Here is a 20,276-nt window from a genome sequence, read left to right as displayed (position 1 = left end):
GGACGCAGCTTTAATACTTCCAATATGCATTATAATCACTACCAATGTGCATTATAATCACTACCGATATGCATTATAATCACTACCAATATGCATTTTAATCACTACCAATGTGCATTATAATCATATTATCTTTGAATAGTTTGATTTAAAGACAAGTTCAACTTTGAACACGTTTTAGTAAGCGTAACTCGTGCGTTTCATGATACATGGGAGGTATTCACAAAATGGAAAACACGACTTAGACGTTTTCAGAATGGTGAATCCAATGAGCATGTTTATTGCACTGATAACAGATTTGATCCTATAAACGTAGATTCTGGTTCATCTGAAGGACGCAATCTGCTGACGGGCATTGAAATCTTACTCCAACACCATCAGACTATCGTGACATTTCATTTCACTGAGACTCCATATTCCAAATTAGTTAATTATTATATAATTATATAAAACGTCAATGACAGAGAATAGCCAGTCTCGATTATTCGAAGAAATGGATTCCACTGGGGATAAGAGGCAAAACAGCAGTGGAAATTATATGAATTGACCACTAAAATTAGTGATAACATCAGGTGTTCGCGAAAAGGGTAAGCATGTACTGACCTACCGGTTGCACCTACCACTTACACAGATTGCATAAAGAAGTATGTGCATATAAAATGATATAAAACTGCCTTGTTTGGATAGATTTAATATTGCCGATTGCGGCGTTAAACAAAAAAAAATTGATTTATTACACAGGTCCTCTGATTGCAACATTGGTGGACATATCTTCCACCCCTTGTTGTCCTTCCTACTTCGGTCTAGCTGCCCTCCAGCCAGCATGTAGCTGTTTGCTGAGTTGAGCCACCAAGGCGCTGTAGGCGGAATCATACGCCAGGTTCTTGTTTTCCTCAGGATCCTGATAATGGTCATACAGCTCCACACCGAACACTTGGGTCCAGTCTGGCCTGTACAGGGGTTGTGAGTTGAATTTGACCCACTCTGTGTATCTGTAGTGATCGGTGGTCATGCTGTAGCCCATTTGATCACCGTTGCTTTCATTCCTAGGGTACTGGGAGAACACAGCCTTCTTCCAGTTGGGACTTGCTGGGTTTGTTATTAGAGGTATCAAACTATTGCCTTCGGTGCAAAGAAGGACATTGGTAGAGTTTTCTGGACACAGGTCAAGAGCAGGAAGACCTGCAGCTTCTACTAGAGTAGGAAACATATCCACAAACTCGGTGAGTTCTTCCGTCATGATACCGTTGTCAGTGAGACCCGGCACATGTACCATCATAGGGGCGTGGGTGGCGATTTCAAAGTCAGTGTGTTTGCACCACTCACCGTGTTCACCAAGCTGCCAGCCGTGATCGCCCCAGAAGGAGATGATTGTGTTGTTGGCCAGTCCTTGGTTCTCCAGTTCCTTGACCACTCGTCCCAGCTCGTAGTCGGTGTAGCTGAGGGCGCTGTAGTAGGCTCTCCTCAATTTGAGGATAACATCGTTAGGGAGTGTGGAGTTAATGTCTCCAGAAGCATTTAAGTTTGCAATGTCAACGTATCTTCCAAGCTCTGTCATATTGTAATTAGACCATGCATATTTCTGGCATCTTATCAGGAGCGTATGGGTTGGCTGGGAGACTGATAGACGACTCGGGGTACATGTCAAAGAACCTCATTGTTGCCACAAAGGGAAGATGGGGCTTATGGAAACCTTGTGCAATGAAGAAAGGACGTTCTCCAGATCTGGCTTGGGGAGCAGCCTCTCTGATCATTTTAATGGCAAAGTCAGCATTCTGGGTGTCTTGAAGGGAGTTGTTCTTTAGAAGATCCATTGGCACATTCATCCAGCTCACATGTTCCTTGTATACAAAATCGTTTGCCGGTCCCCCTGCTTCAAAATATGGGTCTGTCCAGGATATGGGGTCGTTGTAATTGGAGGCATGTCCGGGGTGAAATATCTTACCGGAACCAATGGTTCTGTAGCCGTTCTCCTTAAAGTACTGAGGGATGGTGGTGAAGTTCCCTCCCACAACTCTCCAATAAGCTTGCAAATCATACACATGGGTAGTATCCGGTCTTCGTCCTGTGAGGAGAGATGATCTGCTCGGGGAACACACAGCCTGCTGAACATGGGCTCTCTTTAACAGAAGACTCCTTCGTGCCAGGGCGTCAAGGTTGGGTGAATGTATCGGAGGATGGACAGGACTCGGGAAGTCTTTTCCTTTAAAAATGGAGAGTTCAGGTCTCATGTCATCTGACACCAAAAACAGCACATTCATGCGAGCCAGGGCGGCAGTCACCGCCATCAGCAGAAGAGTCACCCTCAACATCATAACTTCTAAAATTACACTTGGTTCCAGCTGACAAGAAGGGATTTATGTATCTTCTGGCCTGTGAACGTAGCAGCAGAGTCTTATCAGTTGGTATGTGACTTATGTACACGGTACCCTTTTAGACTTATAGTGCTGACAATGGAAAATTGTTATCTTCTGGGCTGTGAACATAGCAGCCGATTCTTATCAGTTGGTATGTGTGTTATGTCCATGTTAGAAAAAATATCAAATACATTCTTTGACCCTAAACACAGTCCACAGCTTTCACAGACTACACCTCCGAGCAAGGTCGTCAATGTTGGGTGAACGCATCGGATGGATATCTGACACCAAAAGCGACACATTTCTCTAAGCCTGAATGGCAGTCGATGCCAGTAAGAAAGACATCGGCTTTCCAGACATTGAGGTCATCTAAAGATTGGCTGAAAGAATTCAGACTTTGACATGAACAAAATTGTACAAATGTCTGGGAACTTGCACCTGTCTCCTTATCGTTACTTCATGGCATGGAAACCTTTCATGTCAGACAACAGGCCAGATTGTGTAATGCGTGGTCCTAACACTCTGTCCATTTTGATTGTCCATGGAATGTATTTACGATTTTCAACTAATGTGAAACATCTACGCTATTGAATTGAGCAGTCTCGATTATCCAGATTCCATTGTGCGTTAAAGCAAAATATAGCAGTGGAAATTATATAAATGGATCACTGAAAATCAGTGTTTGCGAAAAGATTAAGCACGTCCTGCCCTACATAAAATTGTAATTTATAAAGTACACTCAATGTAATAGGTTTTACATTAAGGATTACATGTAAACTAATAATGTAAAAACTGTCCTAAATGGGTTTTTTCTTAAATAAAGGGTTAATATCATATATATCTCCCCTTGATGTAAAAGTATGTTGTACTTTGTACGTTTTCTAAGAAACGACATGTAGAAGAGCCATGGAACTTGTGTAAGTGCACTGCACCTTCTCATTACTGATACCTCTCAACAACGTCTCTTTGGACACAATAGAATATGATAAAGTTTCCACCTTTCTTTCATGGCAACGCGGTGGGTACGGGTGGCCCAGTCGTCTAAGGCGCCGCGATTCGCTGTGCAGATTTGCGTCCCTTGAGCACGCCAGAAACCTATGATTACGGGTTCGAATCCCGGTTCGCCCCGATTATGGTTCTAGGTTTGTCAGCACCATACCCGTGTTCGTGGGTTTCAATGAAGTGGTAAACGTCTGAGACCTGCATCACTTGGGTCTTTCCTCTCACCTTAAGGTGACACGCCGTGATATAACTAGAATACTCTTAAAAGTGGCGTTAAACTCACTTACTCACTTACTCACTCACTCCATGGCAACGTAAAAGCTGCCTCTGCAGAGCTGAGTGGCCGATATTTAGAGATTTCGTTCACATGTGGTATTTAGGTACAATATATATCAGGACTCAACCGAAAAGGTTACCATGGTAACATAACAGAGGCAAATAATTGTCGAAAGTAAGATGTTGTACGATTTCGTTCAAAGATAATAAGAAAAGTGAGTGAGTGAGTACGGTTTTACGCCGCTTTTAGCAATATTCCAGCAATATCACGGCGGGGGACACCAGAAATGGGCTTCACACATTGTACCCATGTCGGGAATCGCACCCGGGTCTTCAGCATGACGAGCGAACGCTTTAACCACTAAGCTACCCGACCGCCCCTATTAAGAAAAGACGCAAAACTCAAACCACATTGGTGTTTGATACCATGGCAACGAAATGTAAGCATCGTTCTAATGGGTTTCTTTCAGTATATTTTCTGACTCCAAACTCTATGAAGACACCTTGACAGTGCACCGTTTGGTAAAAATGCAGATATTATTTTATTTCTTTCAACTTGAAATGTACGAATCTTCTGACTGGTCGAAAGTTAGATAATTAACCCTCTTCAAGCTTATTTTCCGATACGCTTTGCTATAAGTGCTCTTAAAAAAAATAGTGTGGTTAATGAGCACATGGTCGATGTGCTATACAGATGGTATGCCTGACACAGGACCAAAAGCCTTGAACACAATTGAAATAACCGCAAATACAATTGAAAAAGCATGCGATAACATTTATGTATGCTTCTGATAAGAACTTACTTGGGGCGTGAAATTCATCCTAAACTACACCTTTAAAACATATGATCATCATTTATTGTCCTATGCACAAGTCGTATGCACATTGTCATGAATGCTATGACCGAATTTCAGACATTTCGAAGCATAAATTCAAAGTTGAGACCCCAATAAATATTGTATCACATGCATTTCTTTCAGTTGTAATAGGTACTGAAATTACCGACTTCCTTCTAACTTTACAAGGGAATTTAATTATGCGAATGTTCTTGGGCAAAGAAACATGGTTGATACATTTTAAAATTTTGAAATACATGCATTAGATAAGTATGTGTCCAAATATCAAGGGTATATATATATACTACACATTGACGAATGATATTAAAATAAATTCCAACAATTATTATAGTATCCAACATATATATTAATCCAAGATTGAAATATCCGGGTCCACAATGATTTGGTAACCCAAATAGGACCTCAAACGTCTTTGGTGTCAGCCAAAGTGTGATCAGCGCATGGAATCGAAACCAGATGTTTGGATCAGCTATCTAGCAACATACAGGTCGTCGGCAGCATTCAACAACACAACGGGAAGACAGTTTTCTCCTGATTGCAGAAAAACGTCATCACTTCGTGACCTGTCACAACACTCAGAAATGACTTGAGGAATGCCAGTGGCATAATCGTGTGTGAGCGTCTCCTCGAGGCTGGTCTCCGGTAATGGAGAGCATGCATTCGCTTCGCAAAAATCCACATCACAGGCAGGCACGTTTGAATTGGGCTGAAGATAAAAACAATTGAATAGACCAGGACTACGCTGCAGTACTTTTCACTGAGGAATCGAGATACTCTCTCGACTTCACAGATAATCGTGCGCGAGTGTGGCTTAGACAAAATATCTCAGGATTCCAACGTAGCCGAACATGACCGCTGTTGAGGAGGCTCAATCATGATTTGGGGTAGGATCAGTAGAACTGGAAGAACCGATCTCCTTGTCCTACAGCAGGGTACGATGACAGGTACTTGAGACGGCTGCTGGTGCAATCGGCCCGGACTTCATTCTCATGGATGATAATCCATGCCCACATCGTGCCTTGATGCCTTCTTGGAAGGAGATTATTGTCCCCATGGCTTGGCCATCCTGGTCACCAGACCTCAACCCCATCAAACACATGAGGGACGAGCTGCAGATCGCCAACCATCCGACAACTCTACAGGAATTCGGTAATGCTGTTATTGAAGAATAGAAAAATATTCTCTTGGCAACCATCCAGACACTTATTGGGAGCATGAGACTGGCCAGAGTAAACATGGTATGTCTGTTATGTTCATGTTGGAAAAAACATAAAATACATCTTATGGCTCAATAAGAAGTCCAGCTTTAACAGAAGACCCCACCGAGCCAGGACGTCAAGGTTGGGTGAATACATCGGAGGATGAAAACCTGACACCAAAGGCAACTCATTCCTGAATGAGCGTTGATGCCAGTAATATCAACTAAAGAATTGTTGAAAAAATTATGTTTTACAAACGTTTGGGAACATACACCTGTCTGCTTATCGTTACATCATGGCATGGAAACCTTTCTTATCGGGCAAAATAGACCACATGGTGTAGGGCTTGGTCCTAACACACTGTCCATTTTGATAGTCTGTGAAATGTATTTACGGTTTTCAAGAAATATACGGCAGATTATCTGGATTATCGAAACAGATTTAATTGGTTGGAAAAGCCGAATAGCAGAGGAAACTACATGAAGGGATCACTGAAAAGTAATGATACCAAAATGTTCGCCTCAAGGGTGAGCAAATCCTGCCCTACATGGAATTTCGCTTGTCCTACCATAGATATGCGACTGTTTAGCTAAAAGGTGTATTCTGAACTTTTGAATTTGTAACTGAAGAGGACAATTGGTTTCGCTGTGTGGTCATGGGTATTTTAACAGTCAAAAAGTGGGTAGCCTAGTGGTTAAAGCGTACGCTCGTCATACCAAACACCCTGGTTCGATTTCCTACAGTACACTGTGTGGAGCCCTTTTCTGGTGTCCACGGTCATGACTCTTGCTGGAATATTGCTAAAAGTGGCGGAAAACCAGTATAGTTACTCACTCCCAAACCATGTTCACTCGAACTGCTAAACTTGCAATATAGATTACAGCAATAGAACACTATATCTGACTGCTGTAGTAAGCCATGAACTTGACCTTGGATGCAGGAGCTTTGCATGCCTAATTGCAAACAACACCGTGCATCAAGGTTGAAATGTTAGAGGGTAAGTGTAGGGTATTTTGAATGTACCTGTTCTTTTGTGGTAGAGATAAGGTGACAAGCCTTAAAGTGTTGACATTATAATTTAAATATATCCTAGAAATTCCAAACACCTTAATACTGTTCATAAGCATCTTTTCTTTCCGTATGTAGTACTTTTACATTGCAAAATAGAAGCATAGACAAAATGGTAATTTATATTCGATGTGCCGAGTTACGTCCCTTAGACAGGGTGCAGTGATATAACTGAAGTAACCCGGGACGCTCAGGCAAAGTGGTCATAGAGCAGTTTGCGATATGTTATATATATATGTCACAACAGATAATCTAAAGAAGAAACGCAAATGTGTGACTATACAGTTGAGAACAGGTTGTGGTCCTTGTTGTGTTCAAGGCCTGACCTTGGTGTGTTCCGAGACTCACCCACCTCACCAGGACTCCTCACCTGGGCATTACTTCCTACGAATGTTAGGAACTTTTCTCTCTCTGAATTTGTTGATATTCGCAACAAAGTCACACTTTATAACATGTCTACCATTATTGTTAAAAACTATACCTGATCCAGATACCCTATAGATAATGGTTCCAACGCTGCAAGAAACGAGACCAGCCTCGCGTGACAGTATATACTGTATTTAACTGTACATCTTATCACTTTCCAAGACCACAGAGACTGTGATATTGCAAACCATTGGCCAAGATACGCCGCCATGTTGTCGTGCCGCTTGACCGTCGTGCTGACTCTAGTAGTTGCTGACTCATTATGCCATACAACTGATATATAAAACGATCAGAAATTATTACAGCAATCTAAATCTCATGAAATTCAGATCTAAGTTCTCGCTGCCACTTAACAAAGATCTGGGGCGGTATTCACAAAGCTTCTTAGAATTTTCTTAGAAATTGACTTAAGTTTTCTAAAAAATTCTTAGCTAAGAAAAAATCTTAAGTATCAATTCACAAACAGTCTAAGCATGATTCTTAGCAAAGTATTAGTATAATATCTAAGAGTTTTCTTAGTCTACCCCGTTGCATCTTGGGATGTAAAGTTTTGACTAAGAATATTCTTAACACCTTTCGAGTGACGTTTTGGACATTCCCTTATCTATAAATAGCAACAAAACACGACTCTTCAGTGTTGAAAACGCGAAAGTAAAAAGTTTTGGCAGTCGACCTATTTTCGATCGGCGGGAATATCGACGGCAGCCAGCGAACATGACTGACAAAAAGCGAAAACCCAACTGGTCTGAGGACCAAAACCTGCTCCTGACGAAACTTGTTGACGAAAACAAAGCGGTTTTATTAGGAAAGTTCGGGGCAGGCGTGACAGCTCAAAAGAAAAAGGAAAAGTGGGTGGAGTTGACCCACACGATCAACGCAGCCTTTCCAGGTACGGCAGACCATAAAGATAGTTTTTGGTATTGAAATATATTAAGATTCAAATAATGTTCAAAATTCTATTGTTATTCAAGATTTTAGTATTTTGCAAATTTTCACAGCAGCAACGCACATAAAATCGGAAGGATTTTTTTGGATAGAACTAGATTGTATTGTATAAGATCTATATTTTATTTAACATAAAATTTATTTTCAGGGAAAGAAAAAAATAAATGTTATTGTACAGGTTATCAGTTATATTACAGTGTCACATCCAGTACCTATTCGTTTATTTCTGAAATTTACATTACACAGTTGAGAATTGAATATTTTTATGTAAATCATAGGATGCATCAGAGCCCCCGAGGAGGTGGAAAAGAAATGGCATAACATCCAAAGTAAAGCCAGGGGAGAAATTGCAAGGTACAAGCAAGGTGTTATCAGCACAGGTAATTATTGTAGTTCACATTTTGCAACACTGAACTGTAATAGTAGTTTTACAGTGCATAAATCACCAGATCTGAGATACATTTAATCTTAATGTGTTACAATTATTGTTTATTCTAGCTTTCAAGTAAAAATATTTGTATTTGGTGTCTTTAAGTACATTTTGGTGTCCCATACAGTGTATAATCAATTCTTAAAAGTTTGAATTTACATATGTATATACAATTCTTAGGCTGTCTTCAATTGTTACTTTAGTATTATTTAACACATTGATTCTCAATTTTTCTGATGTAAGTAAAAATAATTTTCACTTCGACAGGTGGTGGTCCATCACCATGCCCTACTTTGAGTGCCACATCCGAGGTAGTGTGGGATATTCTGGGGCAGGATAATGTATCCATATCTGGAATCCCATCAGCCATGGACACATCCCTCCTACAGGTGGTCAGCCTTTCTGACACAGTTAATGCAAGGTAATTCTACTGATGTATTCCCTTGCCCTTGTAGTGAGTATAATCATTCATATAGCATAACTCTACTTAAATGATTTGCTATGAAAAACTATTATGTTAGCAAAGTACCTCCTGTGTATAAGTGGTCATACACATTACTATAAAAGCATCCATATTAAATTATATAACACATCAATAACAGAGAATAACCAATCTTGATTATCTTCCTAAACAAATCCTGCAAAGTGCAAGATTGTTGTGAAAAGTATTTGAAGGGATCACTAAAAATTATTGATACTCCATGTGTTTGAAACTGATTATTACCTCATATTTGTATCCCTATTCAGATACATAGATACTCAAAAACAACAATGACTAAAACATTTTCTGTCCATTTATATACAGTGAATACAGTGACATGGCAGCACTTGACTTGCAGACACTCCAGGCCATGGGAGGAGCTGTCCCTACTGCATCAACAGTGTCTGTGCCTTTACAGCCGGAACCATCAGTGCCAGACACCGCCTCCTCAGCACAGGGATCCATGAAGAGACCAGCAGGATGGAGCACAGTCCAGGAGCCAAAGTCCTCGCGACAAACTTTCCTGTTGGGGGAAAGCTATGATGAGCTACTCTACAAGAAACTTAAACTTGAAACTGATTGTTTAAGTCTTAAGAAGAAAATTATGGAAATTCAACTTCAAAAACTGCAGAATGAATAAAATTTATATCTATACCATGTATGCATATCACTTTTTAAGGCCAGAGAGTTTACCATGTTTTCAAAATGTAATGTATTCTTTGAAGAGAAAGATTTGAAACCTATTTTGACAGAACCATGCTCCTTTTCAGTTTAAATTTATCTTCAATAATATAATATTGGTTAATGTGTGAGGTTACAGTGTGTGAAATGTCATTTCTATCAATAGATACATTGATAACATGTCATAATTTGAATGTGTTTTGATTCAACCATATTCTCATGTTTTACTTCTGCTTACAGCAACATTGCATTTCAGGGTTCAAAATCTTCGTATTTGGGTGCCAATGATATGGATAAAATCAATAAAATGTAAGACCTTAGCTGACTAAGCTTGTAACACACTTTTTCCAGTTAAGTATTTCATTGAACAGTATTGTGTATCTGTGTTGAATGCCTTTCATATTTTTATAAGAATATTGTTCCCACAACAAGGAGGCAAACAGTTCAGGATAATGTCAAAATGATCCACAAAAGATTTTGTTAATCTATTTTAGGAATAGGGTACTAGTCATCATATTGTGTTACTTATCGCGAAACTGGAAGATGTCCATTATGGGGTGCCTGTCACTAATTGTAGAAAGTACTTGCTCCGTCTGTTGAGACTATCACATGACAGGTATGTTTATCAGTGCTAAACAGTATTGTTATCTATGGCCAGTGGCCAGTGAGGATGAATATCTTATTCTGTGTCACTGCATTTGATATGACAAACAGGGCCAGTTACTCCAAGAAATTGTGATATGTATTACAACATGTATTTGCTAAATTTCTGAAATATGTATAAGAAATGCAGGAAGAATTTAAACGTGTTTAACTTTCAACAATGATTATGTATTGAAGACTTTATGTACTATCGTTCTTTTGAATTTACTACAATAAAATCTGTCTGTCATAAGATGTTTCTTACAAGAAGATAAATGTATTTTCATATACCAGGTAAGTAAACTGGGAAAATGCATTGCAATTGAACCCTTGAGCATTTTTTAAAGAATCCTTGAGATTCACAAATTATATATAATATTTAACAATTATAGTAACAATATTAAATTCATTAACCAGTTGTAATAAATTGTTTGTGAATTATTTTTGAAAAAGGTAAACCTTATCAACTGATTCTTTTTCTGTACTCTTATTTGTTAAAATAAACTGTTTTTTTACTGAAATTTTTTGTTGTTGAATATAATTCATTAAATAGTGGTTTTACTCAATTAAAAGAAGAATTATCACTCACACTGAAAGTGAGTGTTTGCAAAGTGATTCCTGAAGGTCAAGTTGTGGCCAGGAATATCTCTCTCTCTGTAGGGGGCTGTCATGTCTTCATCCGGATCATTGGACTCACTGTCAGGTAATGGGATATTCCTTATCTTGCAGATGTTATGCAGAATTCCACAACATGTTATGATTTTACATGCCTTAATTGGAGAAAGGCGAATCTCTCCATGTAAGACATGGAACCGTCTCTTGAGCTGGCCTATACCTCTTTCCACAACACTCCGGGTCCTTTTATGTGCTCTGGAAAACAAGTTCAGAACCCGTCTAATACACACACACACACACAACAATTTACAGATATGTGTGTATTACAGTCAGTGTGTTCCATAATGAATTTCCACAAATTTGTTTCAGTTATCTTACAAATTGAGTATGAATCTGTCCATTTTATTTATAATAATAATGAAATCCAAACATTATTATGCTCTATTTCATCACTCAGTGATTGAACATGAGTAGTCAATAATTATTGTGAAGTGTCTAAGCCCTTTTGAACTCCAATAACGATTATCCAGTCTGTTAAGTGAATGGACAGATGTTTTAGTCACTTGATGTAATGACTAAAATATTTAGGCTTTTTTATACTTTGTAAAAAGTGATTCACATTGACCTATATATTTTTAGAATATTTTTTATGTTTTTTTAAACATAAATGTTTTTCTTGCTTATCTGTCATTAAATATATTTCATATTTTTATATGGGTAATTTCTTAATGTTCACTTTCGATATATATATGCACAACCAAATATCTTTTCACATTTGAACACTTAAACTTTTCACAACAACCAATTCTCACTTTTGTAATTTTGAAGGGGGATAACTCTCATTACGATTGCGTGTTCACGAATGTAGGAGAATATTACCGATTGTAGGATGTCTGTGAGCCAGGATTTGGTCTCAGGTACGGCGTAAGCAGCCAGTTTCTGCAGGGGTAGCCACTATCTCCAAGTAGGTGACATCCGGTTGGCACGATGTGTCGATGTGTCGTTCAAATAAAATATGAAGCCCGCTTTCGGTGAGTATTCTCGAGTCGTGTGTCGAGCCTGGCCACTTCGCAACAAGGTCAATTATCATATTGTTTGGATCGAAAACAATCTGTGTGTTTATACTGTGGTACTGTTTACGATTTACATATGAGGGTTCGTCGACAGATGGAGCAATAATCTGCACATGCGATCCATCAATCACTCCAACAACGCCAGGGAAGTGAGCGATGTTGTAAAATGCCGCTTGATTCCGACGAATGCAACCCTGTGTTGTCGGAAAATGAATGAACTGGGATGCCATCTCGGCGTCGGACAAAACTGACACTGTCTGCTCTATCGCCCGACTGACCGACGATTGGGAAAGACCCAAGTCATCCCCGTTGCATAATTGCATTTTGCCTGTAGCGAAATAACGTAGCGTTGCTACAACCTTTTCAGTTCCTGTCATGGCATGAGAACGAGAGGTGCTAGGACATATTTTATCAGCAATTAACCCAGTCACATATTCAATACCACTTTTGTTTAACCTGTATCTTCTGATTAGTTCTTTGTCAGAATATATTTGCAGTACATCTCGTCTAGCGGTGGTTTGTACAATACCTATGGCAGCCATATTAGATGTCTTAAGAAAATTCTTAAGGACTAAGTAAGCTCATGAAGTATCTTAAACTTAAGCAAAGAACTAAGCACTGATAAGGTCTGTGAATATGACTTAAGGAATTTCTTAAAACTTAAGTTGGTTGTTAGGGAAACTAAGAATTCTTTGTGGATTTAAGAATTCTTAAGGCTTAAGAAAATTCTAAGAAGCTTTGTGAATACCGCCCCTGAGGTCATCCCATTACGGGTCACGTCGGAATGACCTTTCGCGAACTTTGACCAACCACTGAAATGACAAACAAGAAGTCAACATCAGCCAATTAGAAAGCAGGTTTCTCGAGCTTTACGGCACTCGCTTCAACCTGGCGACTTGCATTTCACACTTCGCTTGAAAAATATGTTGACACAGTTTTCAATTAAAATTTGGAAAACTGAACAAACGAACATTCCGAGATGTCAAGTATATGGTTGAGATTGTAGGGCAGTGAATCCCAGGTACTGTGCAACGCCTCCTCTATTCAAATGTTTGAAGAAATCAGTCGTACGGACCGTAACTGTCCTTCGGAATCCCCGGTGTTCACGTTTCCGAGGTTGCATGATAAGAAAACGCTTTCCAAACGTCACTTTCATCTGATCAGCAACGCTTTGATTTGTCGGATGAAAGATCGTCCTGACGTGACCCGTGATGGGATGTCCTCAGATCTTTGTTTAGCGATAGCGTGAACAAAGATCTGATTTTAATGAGATTGCAGCGATCTTAAATTATTTCTGTTTTTACTATGGCTTAAATCGTTAGCTCGTCATGCTCAAGATCCGAGTTCGAATCTCCACATTAGTACAATGAGTGAACCTAATTCTTGGTTATCTCACTTGCTTGCATGTTGCCAAAATCTGTCATATACACGCATTAGTTTCATAAATTATAACATACGCTTTTATCAACGCCTTCATATATAATACAAGACGTTGGTTGCCTTGTAAAAAGGGATTCCTCGTCATGCAAAAGACTTTGGATAATGCGTCAAGCTCATTCTTGGTGCCCCACGCCTTGATGTGACAGGATTATTGCTTAAAGCAGTGTAAATCTCTTCCCGAGTATTCGCTCATATAAAATAGTGTTGCATTATATTTCATATCTATCATACATATTGTACAAAATATACATGATCTATATATACTATAGATAATGGTTCCAAGGCTGCAAGAAACTAGGTTGACATGGTGACATAGTACAGATGTATGTCTTATCTCCTTCCCAGTCCACCACGTCTGTGATAGTGAAAAATATTCACCAAAAAAGGCAGCCATGTTGTGGCACCGCTTGACGGTTGTGCTGAGTCTAGTAAGTGCACACGTCCATTGCAAAAGGAAAAATGTATTATTTCTTGTGGCAGATGTGACACAATCATATCCTTCTTTGGGGACCATGGATGGCAGTTAGGTGAACACGGGTTGTGGACCAAACACACCAACTTCGACATAGCTACCCATGCCCCTATGATGATACATATTCCCGGACTCACCGACCAAGGAATACCGACAGAAGAGCTTGTGGAGTTTGTGGACCTGTTCCCTACACTGGTTGAGGCAGCTGGTCTGCCGTCTCTTCACGTCTGTCCTGAAGATTCCTCCAAGGTGGACGTGTGCACAGAAGGACAGAGCTTCCTCCCTTTGATCAAGCAGCCCAAAACTGATAATTGGAAGAAGGCTGCCTTTTTTCCAATATCCAAGACACTCCGGTGGTCGCCACAAGCTGATGGGTTACTCGATGACGACCAGTCTTTATCGCTACACCGAGTGAGTTGGACTTGATGCTACTCATTACAAACCCAAGTGGTCAGTGTCTTCTGGTGCGGAGCTGTACGACCATTATCAGGATCCACAAGAGAACATCAACTTGGTTCATGACCCTGCCCACAAAGACCTGGTGGTCAAGCTCAGCCATCGTCTTCACGCAGGATGGAGGCATGAATTGACCACTCAACATGTACCGTCTATTATTGGGAAACGTTCGAGTAATAAATAACTGAAACTGGTTTCACAGTTTTTCTATATTAGTAGTAGAAAGACATGCGTGAGTGAGTAAGTTTGGATTAATGGCGCTTTGAACAGTAGTTAAGTTATATCATGGTGTGACATTTTGATATGGGAGACCCGAAGTGATGCAGGTCTTTGTCGTGAAACACTTGATTGATTGAGTGAGTGAGTCAGTTGGGTTTTCCGCGCTTTTAGCAATACTCCAGCAGTACCACGGCGGGGTACACCAGAAATGGGGTTGACACATTGTACCTTTGTCAGGAATCGAACCCGGGTCCGCGGCGTGACAAGCGAATGCTTTAATCACTAGGCTACCCGTCCGCCCCATACCTTGAGTGAAATCCACGAGCACAGGTATGATGCTGGCAGTAATAAATGAGGTGAGGTGTTAAACGTCGTATTCAATAGTGTTACACTAACATAGGGACGTGCATGTACGTGTCTGTTGCTACTTGAATCAGTCCGGACTTATGCAGGTTTTATAGCGCTTGCCAACTGATCATGAGACACCATGCCACAGTTTAACATGGATATCCCACGTAGACAAGCACACACAAGCACACACAAGCACACACAAGCACACACACGCTGATTCGAGATTGTAGATTCAGATAGTTTTGTAATAACCATGCTCGAAATTACATTTTCAATGTCAGTGATGAAATAATAATAACACAAAAATAAGGGATTTCTCAAATGAACAGATTTAATACAATACCGTTCAACCTACGATGGGTCTGCCATGACCATCCGTCATCTCGGCTCTCCATCCAGCATGTAGTTGCCCACTCAACCGGCTGCGAAGTCCTTGTTGGGCAGCATTGAGCGCGAGGTTGTGATTCTCCTCAGGATCAGCCAGATGGTCGTACAGCTCCACTCCATGAAGCTGGTCCCACTGAGGCATGTAGTGGGGCATGCTGAGGAACGTCACCCATTCAGTGTAGCGATACCTCCACGTGGTGATCGCGTAGCCCATGGCTGACGTGTTGTTATACACTCGTGGGTACTGCGAGAAGGCTGCGGTCTTCCACGAGGGCAGATTTGGGTGCTGCAGCAGAGGAACTAGACTCCTTCCTTCTGTGCAGGCGTGAGTTGAGGACGAGTCTACTTGACACGTAGGCAGTGTGGGAAGACCTGCTGCTTCTACTAGAGTTGGGAACAGGTCTACAAACTCTGTCAGCTTTGTTGTGCTCATCCCATGGTCCGTCATCCCTGGGACGCGGATCATAAGAGGCGAGTGGGTGGCAATGTCAAAATTGGTCTGTTTGCCCCATTCCCCATGTTCTCCCAACTGCCAGCCATGATCGCCGAAAAATGACACTATCGTGTTGTCAGCTAGACCCTGATTCTCCAGTTCATCTAGAACCCTCCCGAGTTCAAAGTCCATGAAGCTAACAGCGCTGTAGTAAGCTCTGCGTAGTTGTTTAACCACCTGGTCAGGCAAGGTCGTGTTTGGGTTGCCGGATGCATTCAGTCGGGCTATGTCAGCGTAGCTCCTAAGTTCATTATATGAATACCAGGCAATTTCAGGCATGCCGTCAGGAGCTTGTGGGTTGGGTGGAAGATCGATGGAGTCTTCTGGGTAATAATCCAGAAAGCGAGCTGGAAATTGGAAAGGCAAATGGGGCCTGTGGAACCCAACTGCCAGGAAGAAATTCTCGCCATTCTTTGCCTTTTGGGCGATGTCCTTAATGACTTGCACTGCGTGGTCGGCTAGCATCGTGTCCTGCAGGGCATTGTGGCTGTCCAAAAGATTATCCGGTACTGCTTCCCAACTTGTCCTGTAATCATATGGTTGATAGTCATCATAATATGTCTCAGACCACGATACAGGATCATTTCCTCCTGAACCCACGCCCGGGTGGAATATTTTACCAGCTCCAATGCTGTGGTAGCCGTGGTTCTTGAAGAACTGGGGAATGGTCGTGAAGTTGCCGGCAGAGTCTCTAAAGTAGGTGCGAAGGTCATACACGTGGGTGGTGTCGGGACGGCGCCCAGTCAGCAGGGAGGTACGGCTCGGGGAGCATAGAGCCTGCTGGGTATATGCCCTCTTGAAGACCATGCTTTTACTGGCGAGGCCTTCTAGATTCGGGACGTGGATTGGTGGATGGACTTGAGATGGACGGTAGAAGCCATTATACATGGGCAGTTCTGGACGCAGGTCATCGGCGCACAGGAACAAGACGTTCATTCGGGCGCTGACGCAGGAGATGAAGCAGACGACATATATTCCAAGCTCCATGTTTGCGTCTTTTCTGTCGTTACAACTTGTGTTTCAGTCAAACAAGACCATCTTATATACCTTGTCACGATATAGGATTGTCTTGTGCCGAACAAAAACGTAGGACACATGTCTGCATACGTACGAAATGATAACGTCTTCAGTTATAAGGTCATTTAAGTCAGTTATTAGGTTAGGAGATTATTTAGAATATGTTTGATTCCTCAGATATTATCTTATTTGACTAACTTTGATGAGCTCAAACTAAAATATATTATTGTTTTGCAATGATAATTGACTGATTGTTTTATATAGTTCGCTTCAAATGCTCCCAACCAAGAAGTCATTTGAGAGAGAGAGAGAGAGAGAGAGAGAGAGAGAGAGAGAGTGAGAGCGAGAAGGAACAGATAAAAGGGGCTGAAAGAGTGGAGAGCGCGAAATAGAGCGAGTGGAAGGAGAGCGAGAGAGATATAAGGGAGATGGAGGGTGGAGAGGTAGAGAGAGAGAGCGTGAGGAGAAAGAGAGAGAAATAGAGAGAGAAAGAGAGGGCGAAAGAGGGGAGAGAAGGGGATAGAGAGTGGAGAGAGAGAAGGGAGAGAGACAGATCCTGTTACCGAAGAGAACTAAGTCATTTGAGCGAGAGAGAGAGAGAGAGAGAGAGAGAGAAGGGAGATAGAGAGCGTGTGAAAGCGAGAAGAGAGCTATTGAAGGGGAGACAGAGTGGACAGCGCGAAAGAGAGCGAGAGGAAATAGAGCTGGAGAGAGAGAAGGGACATATAGAGGGTGGAGAGCGAGTCAGCGAGAGGAGAGAGAGAGAAAGAGAGAAGGGAGATAGAGAATGGAAATAGCGGGAGAGAGAGAAGGGACATATAGAGGGTGGAGAGCGAGAGAGCGAGAGGAGAGAGAGAAAGAGAGAAGGGAGATAGAGAATGGAAATAGTGCGAGAGAGAGTGAGAGGAGAGAGAGCGAGGGAGAGAAGGGAGTTAGAGAATGAGGAGAGCGAGAGAGAGCGATAGAGAATGAAGGAGATAAAGTGAGAGTGAGAGAGAGGGGAGAGAGAAAGAGAGAGATTTGGAGAAAGAGAGTGGAGAGAGCGAGAGAGAGTGTGTGTGTGGAGAGAGAGAAAAGGGAGATATAGGGTGGAGAGCGAGAGAGGGCGAGAGGTGTGTGAGAGAGAAAGAGAAGGGAGATAGATAATTGAAATAGCGAGTGAGAGTGAGAGGAGAGAGAGCGAGAGAGAGAAGGGAGTTAGGGAATGGGGAGGGCGAGAGAGAGGGTGATAGAGAGAGAGGGGGAGAGAGAGTGGAGAGAGCGAGAAAGAGAGAAGGAGAGGGGGGAGATAGAGAGAGAGGGGGAGAGAGAGTGGAGAGAGCGAGAGAGAGTGTGTGTGTGGAGAGAGAGAAAAGGGAGATATAGGGTGGAGAGCAAGAGAGGGCGAGAGGTGTGTGAGAGAGAAAGAGAAGGGAGATAGATAATTGAAATAGCGAGTGAGAGTGAGAGGAGAGAGAGCGAGAGAGAGAAGGGAGTTAGGGAATGGGGAGAGCGAGAGAGAGGGTGATAGAGAGAGAGGGGGAGAGAGAGTGGAGAGAGAGAGAAGGAGAGGGGGAGATAGAGAGAGAAAACTAACACGACATTTGGTTTCACAATGTGGTCATGGGTATTTTAACAGTCAAAAAGGGGGTAGCCTAGTGGTTAAAGCGTACGCTCGTCATACTAAAAACCCTGGTTCGATTTCCCACAGTACACTGTGTGGAGCCCTTTTCTGGTGTCCACGGTCATGAATCTTGCTGGAATATTGCTAAAAGTTACTCACTCCCAAACCTTGTTCACTCGAACTGCTAAACTTGCAATATAGATTACAGCAATAGAACACTATATCTTACTGCTGTAGTAAACCATGAACTTGACCATGGATGCAGGAGCTTTGCATGCCTAATTGCAAACAACACCGTGCATCAAGGTTGAAATGTTAGAGGGTAAGTGTAGGGTATTTTGAATGTACCTGTTCTTTTGTGGTAGAGATAAGAAGGTGACAAGCCTTAAATTGTTGACATTATAATTTAAATATATCCTAGAAATTCCAAACACCTTAATACTGTTCATAAGCATCTTTTCTTTCCGTATGTAGTACTTTTACATTGCAAAATAGAAGCATAGACAAAATGGTAATTTATATTCGATGTGCTGAGTTACGTCCCTTAGACAGGGTGCAGTGATATAACTGAAGTAAGCCGGGACGCTCAGGCAAAGTGGTCATAGAGCAGTTTGCGATATGTTACATTTGTATGTCACAACATATAAGCTAAAGAAGAAACGCAAATGTGTGACTATACAGTTGAGAACAGGTTGTGGTCCTTGTTGTGTTCAAGGCCTGACCTTGGTGTGTTCCGAGACTCACCCACCTCACCAGGACTCCTCACCTGGGCATTACTTCCTACGAATGTTAGGAATTTTTCTCTCTCTGAATTTGTCGATATTCGCAACAAAGTCACACTTTATTACATGTCTACCATTATTGTTAAAAACTATACCTGATCCAGATACCCTATAGATAATGGTTCCAACGCTGCAAGAAACGAGACCAGCCTCGCGTGACAGTATATACTGTATTTAACTGTACATCTTATCACTTTCCAAGACCACAGAGACTGTGATATTGCAAACCATTGGCCAAGATACGCCGCCATGTTGTCGTGCCGCTTGACCGTCGTGCTGACTTTAGTAGTTGCTGACTCATTATGCCATACAACTGATATATAAAACGATCAGAAATTATTACAGCAATCTAAATCTCATGAAATTCAGATCTAAGTTCTCGCTGCCACTTAACAAAGATCTGAGGTCATCCCATTACGGGTCACGTCAGAATGACCTTTCGCGAACTTTGACCAACCACTGAAATGACAAACAAGAAGTCAACATCAGCCAATTAGAAAGCAGGTTTCTCGAGCTTTACGGCACTCGCTTCAACCTGGCGACTTGCATTTCGCACTTCGCTTGAAAAATATGTTGACACAGTTTTCAATTAAAATTTGGAAAACTGAACAAACGAACATTCCGAAATGTCAAATATATGGTTGAGATTGTATGGCAGTGAATCCCAGGTACTGTGCAACGCCTCCTCTATTCAAATGTTTGAAGGAATCAGTCGTACGGACCGTTACTGTCCTTCGGAATCCCCGGTGTTCACGTTTTCGAGGTTGCATGATAAGAAAACGTTTTCCAAACGTCACTTTCATCTGATAAGCGACGCTTTGATTTGTCGGATGAAAGATCGTCCTGACGTGACCCGTGACCCGTGATGTCCTCAGATCTTTGTTTAGCGATAGCGTTAACAAAGATTTTATTTAAATGAGATTGCAGCGATCTTAAATTATTTCTGTTTTTACTATGGCTTAAATCGTTGGCTCGTCATGCTCAAGATCCGAGTTCGAATCTCC

The 20,276-nt window shown here is 41.5% G+C and overlaps 4 protein-coding genes across 4 annotated transcripts; 1 reads left to right on the top strand and 3 right to left on the bottom strand.

Annotated features, from left to right (window-relative positions):
* Positions 1–246: 246 nt before the first annotated feature.
* LOC124152477 (iduronate 2-sulfatase-like) lies at positions 247–2,315 on the bottom strand. Its single transcript, XM_046525418.2, has one exon. It carries the CDS (start codon positions 2,313–2,315, stop codon positions 1,566–1,568), a length of 750 nt encoding a protein of 249 aa, XP_046381374.2. The 3' UTR covers positions 247–1,565.
* On the bottom strand, positions 794–1,558 carry LOC124152529 (iduronate 2-sulfatase-like). Its single transcript, XM_046525492.2, has one exon. The coding sequence runs from the start codon at positions 1,556–1,558 to the stop codon at positions 794–796; it is 765 nt and encodes a 254-aa protein (XP_046381448.2).
* Positions 2,316–7,554: 5,239 nt separating the features above from the next.
* LOC124117805 lies at positions 7,555–10,954 on the top strand. Its single transcript, XM_046479826.2, has 4 exons — positions 7,555–8,074; positions 8,409–8,510; positions 8,828–8,981; positions 9,366–10,954. The coding sequence occupies exons 1-4, from the start codon at positions 7,900–7,902 to the stop codon at positions 9,679–9,681; spliced, it is 747 nt and encodes a 248-aa protein (XP_046335782.2). The 5' UTR covers positions 7,555–7,899; the 3' UTR covers positions 9,682–10,954.
* Positions 10,955–15,336: 4,382 nt separating this feature from the next.
* Positions 15,337–16,857, bottom strand: LOC124152530 (iduronate 2-sulfatase-like). The gene has a single exon (XM_046525493.2). It carries the CDS (start codon positions 16,855–16,857, stop codon positions 15,337–15,339), a length of 1,521 nt encoding a protein of 506 aa, XP_046381449.2.
* Positions 16,858–20,276: the final 3,419 nt, after the last annotated feature.

The sequence above is a fragment of the Haliotis rufescens genome, unplaced genomic scaffold (assembly GCF_023055435.1).
Source record: "Haliotis rufescens isolate VD_foot unplaced genomic scaffold, xgHalRufe1.0.p SCAF_13, whole genome shotgun sequence".
NCBI classification, from domain to species: Eukaryota; Metazoa; Mollusca; class Gastropoda; order Lepetellida; family Haliotidae; genus Haliotis; species Haliotis rufescens.
The sequence above is the reverse complement of the archived record's forward strand: the minus strand, read 5'-3'. Positions and strand labels throughout refer to the sequence as shown.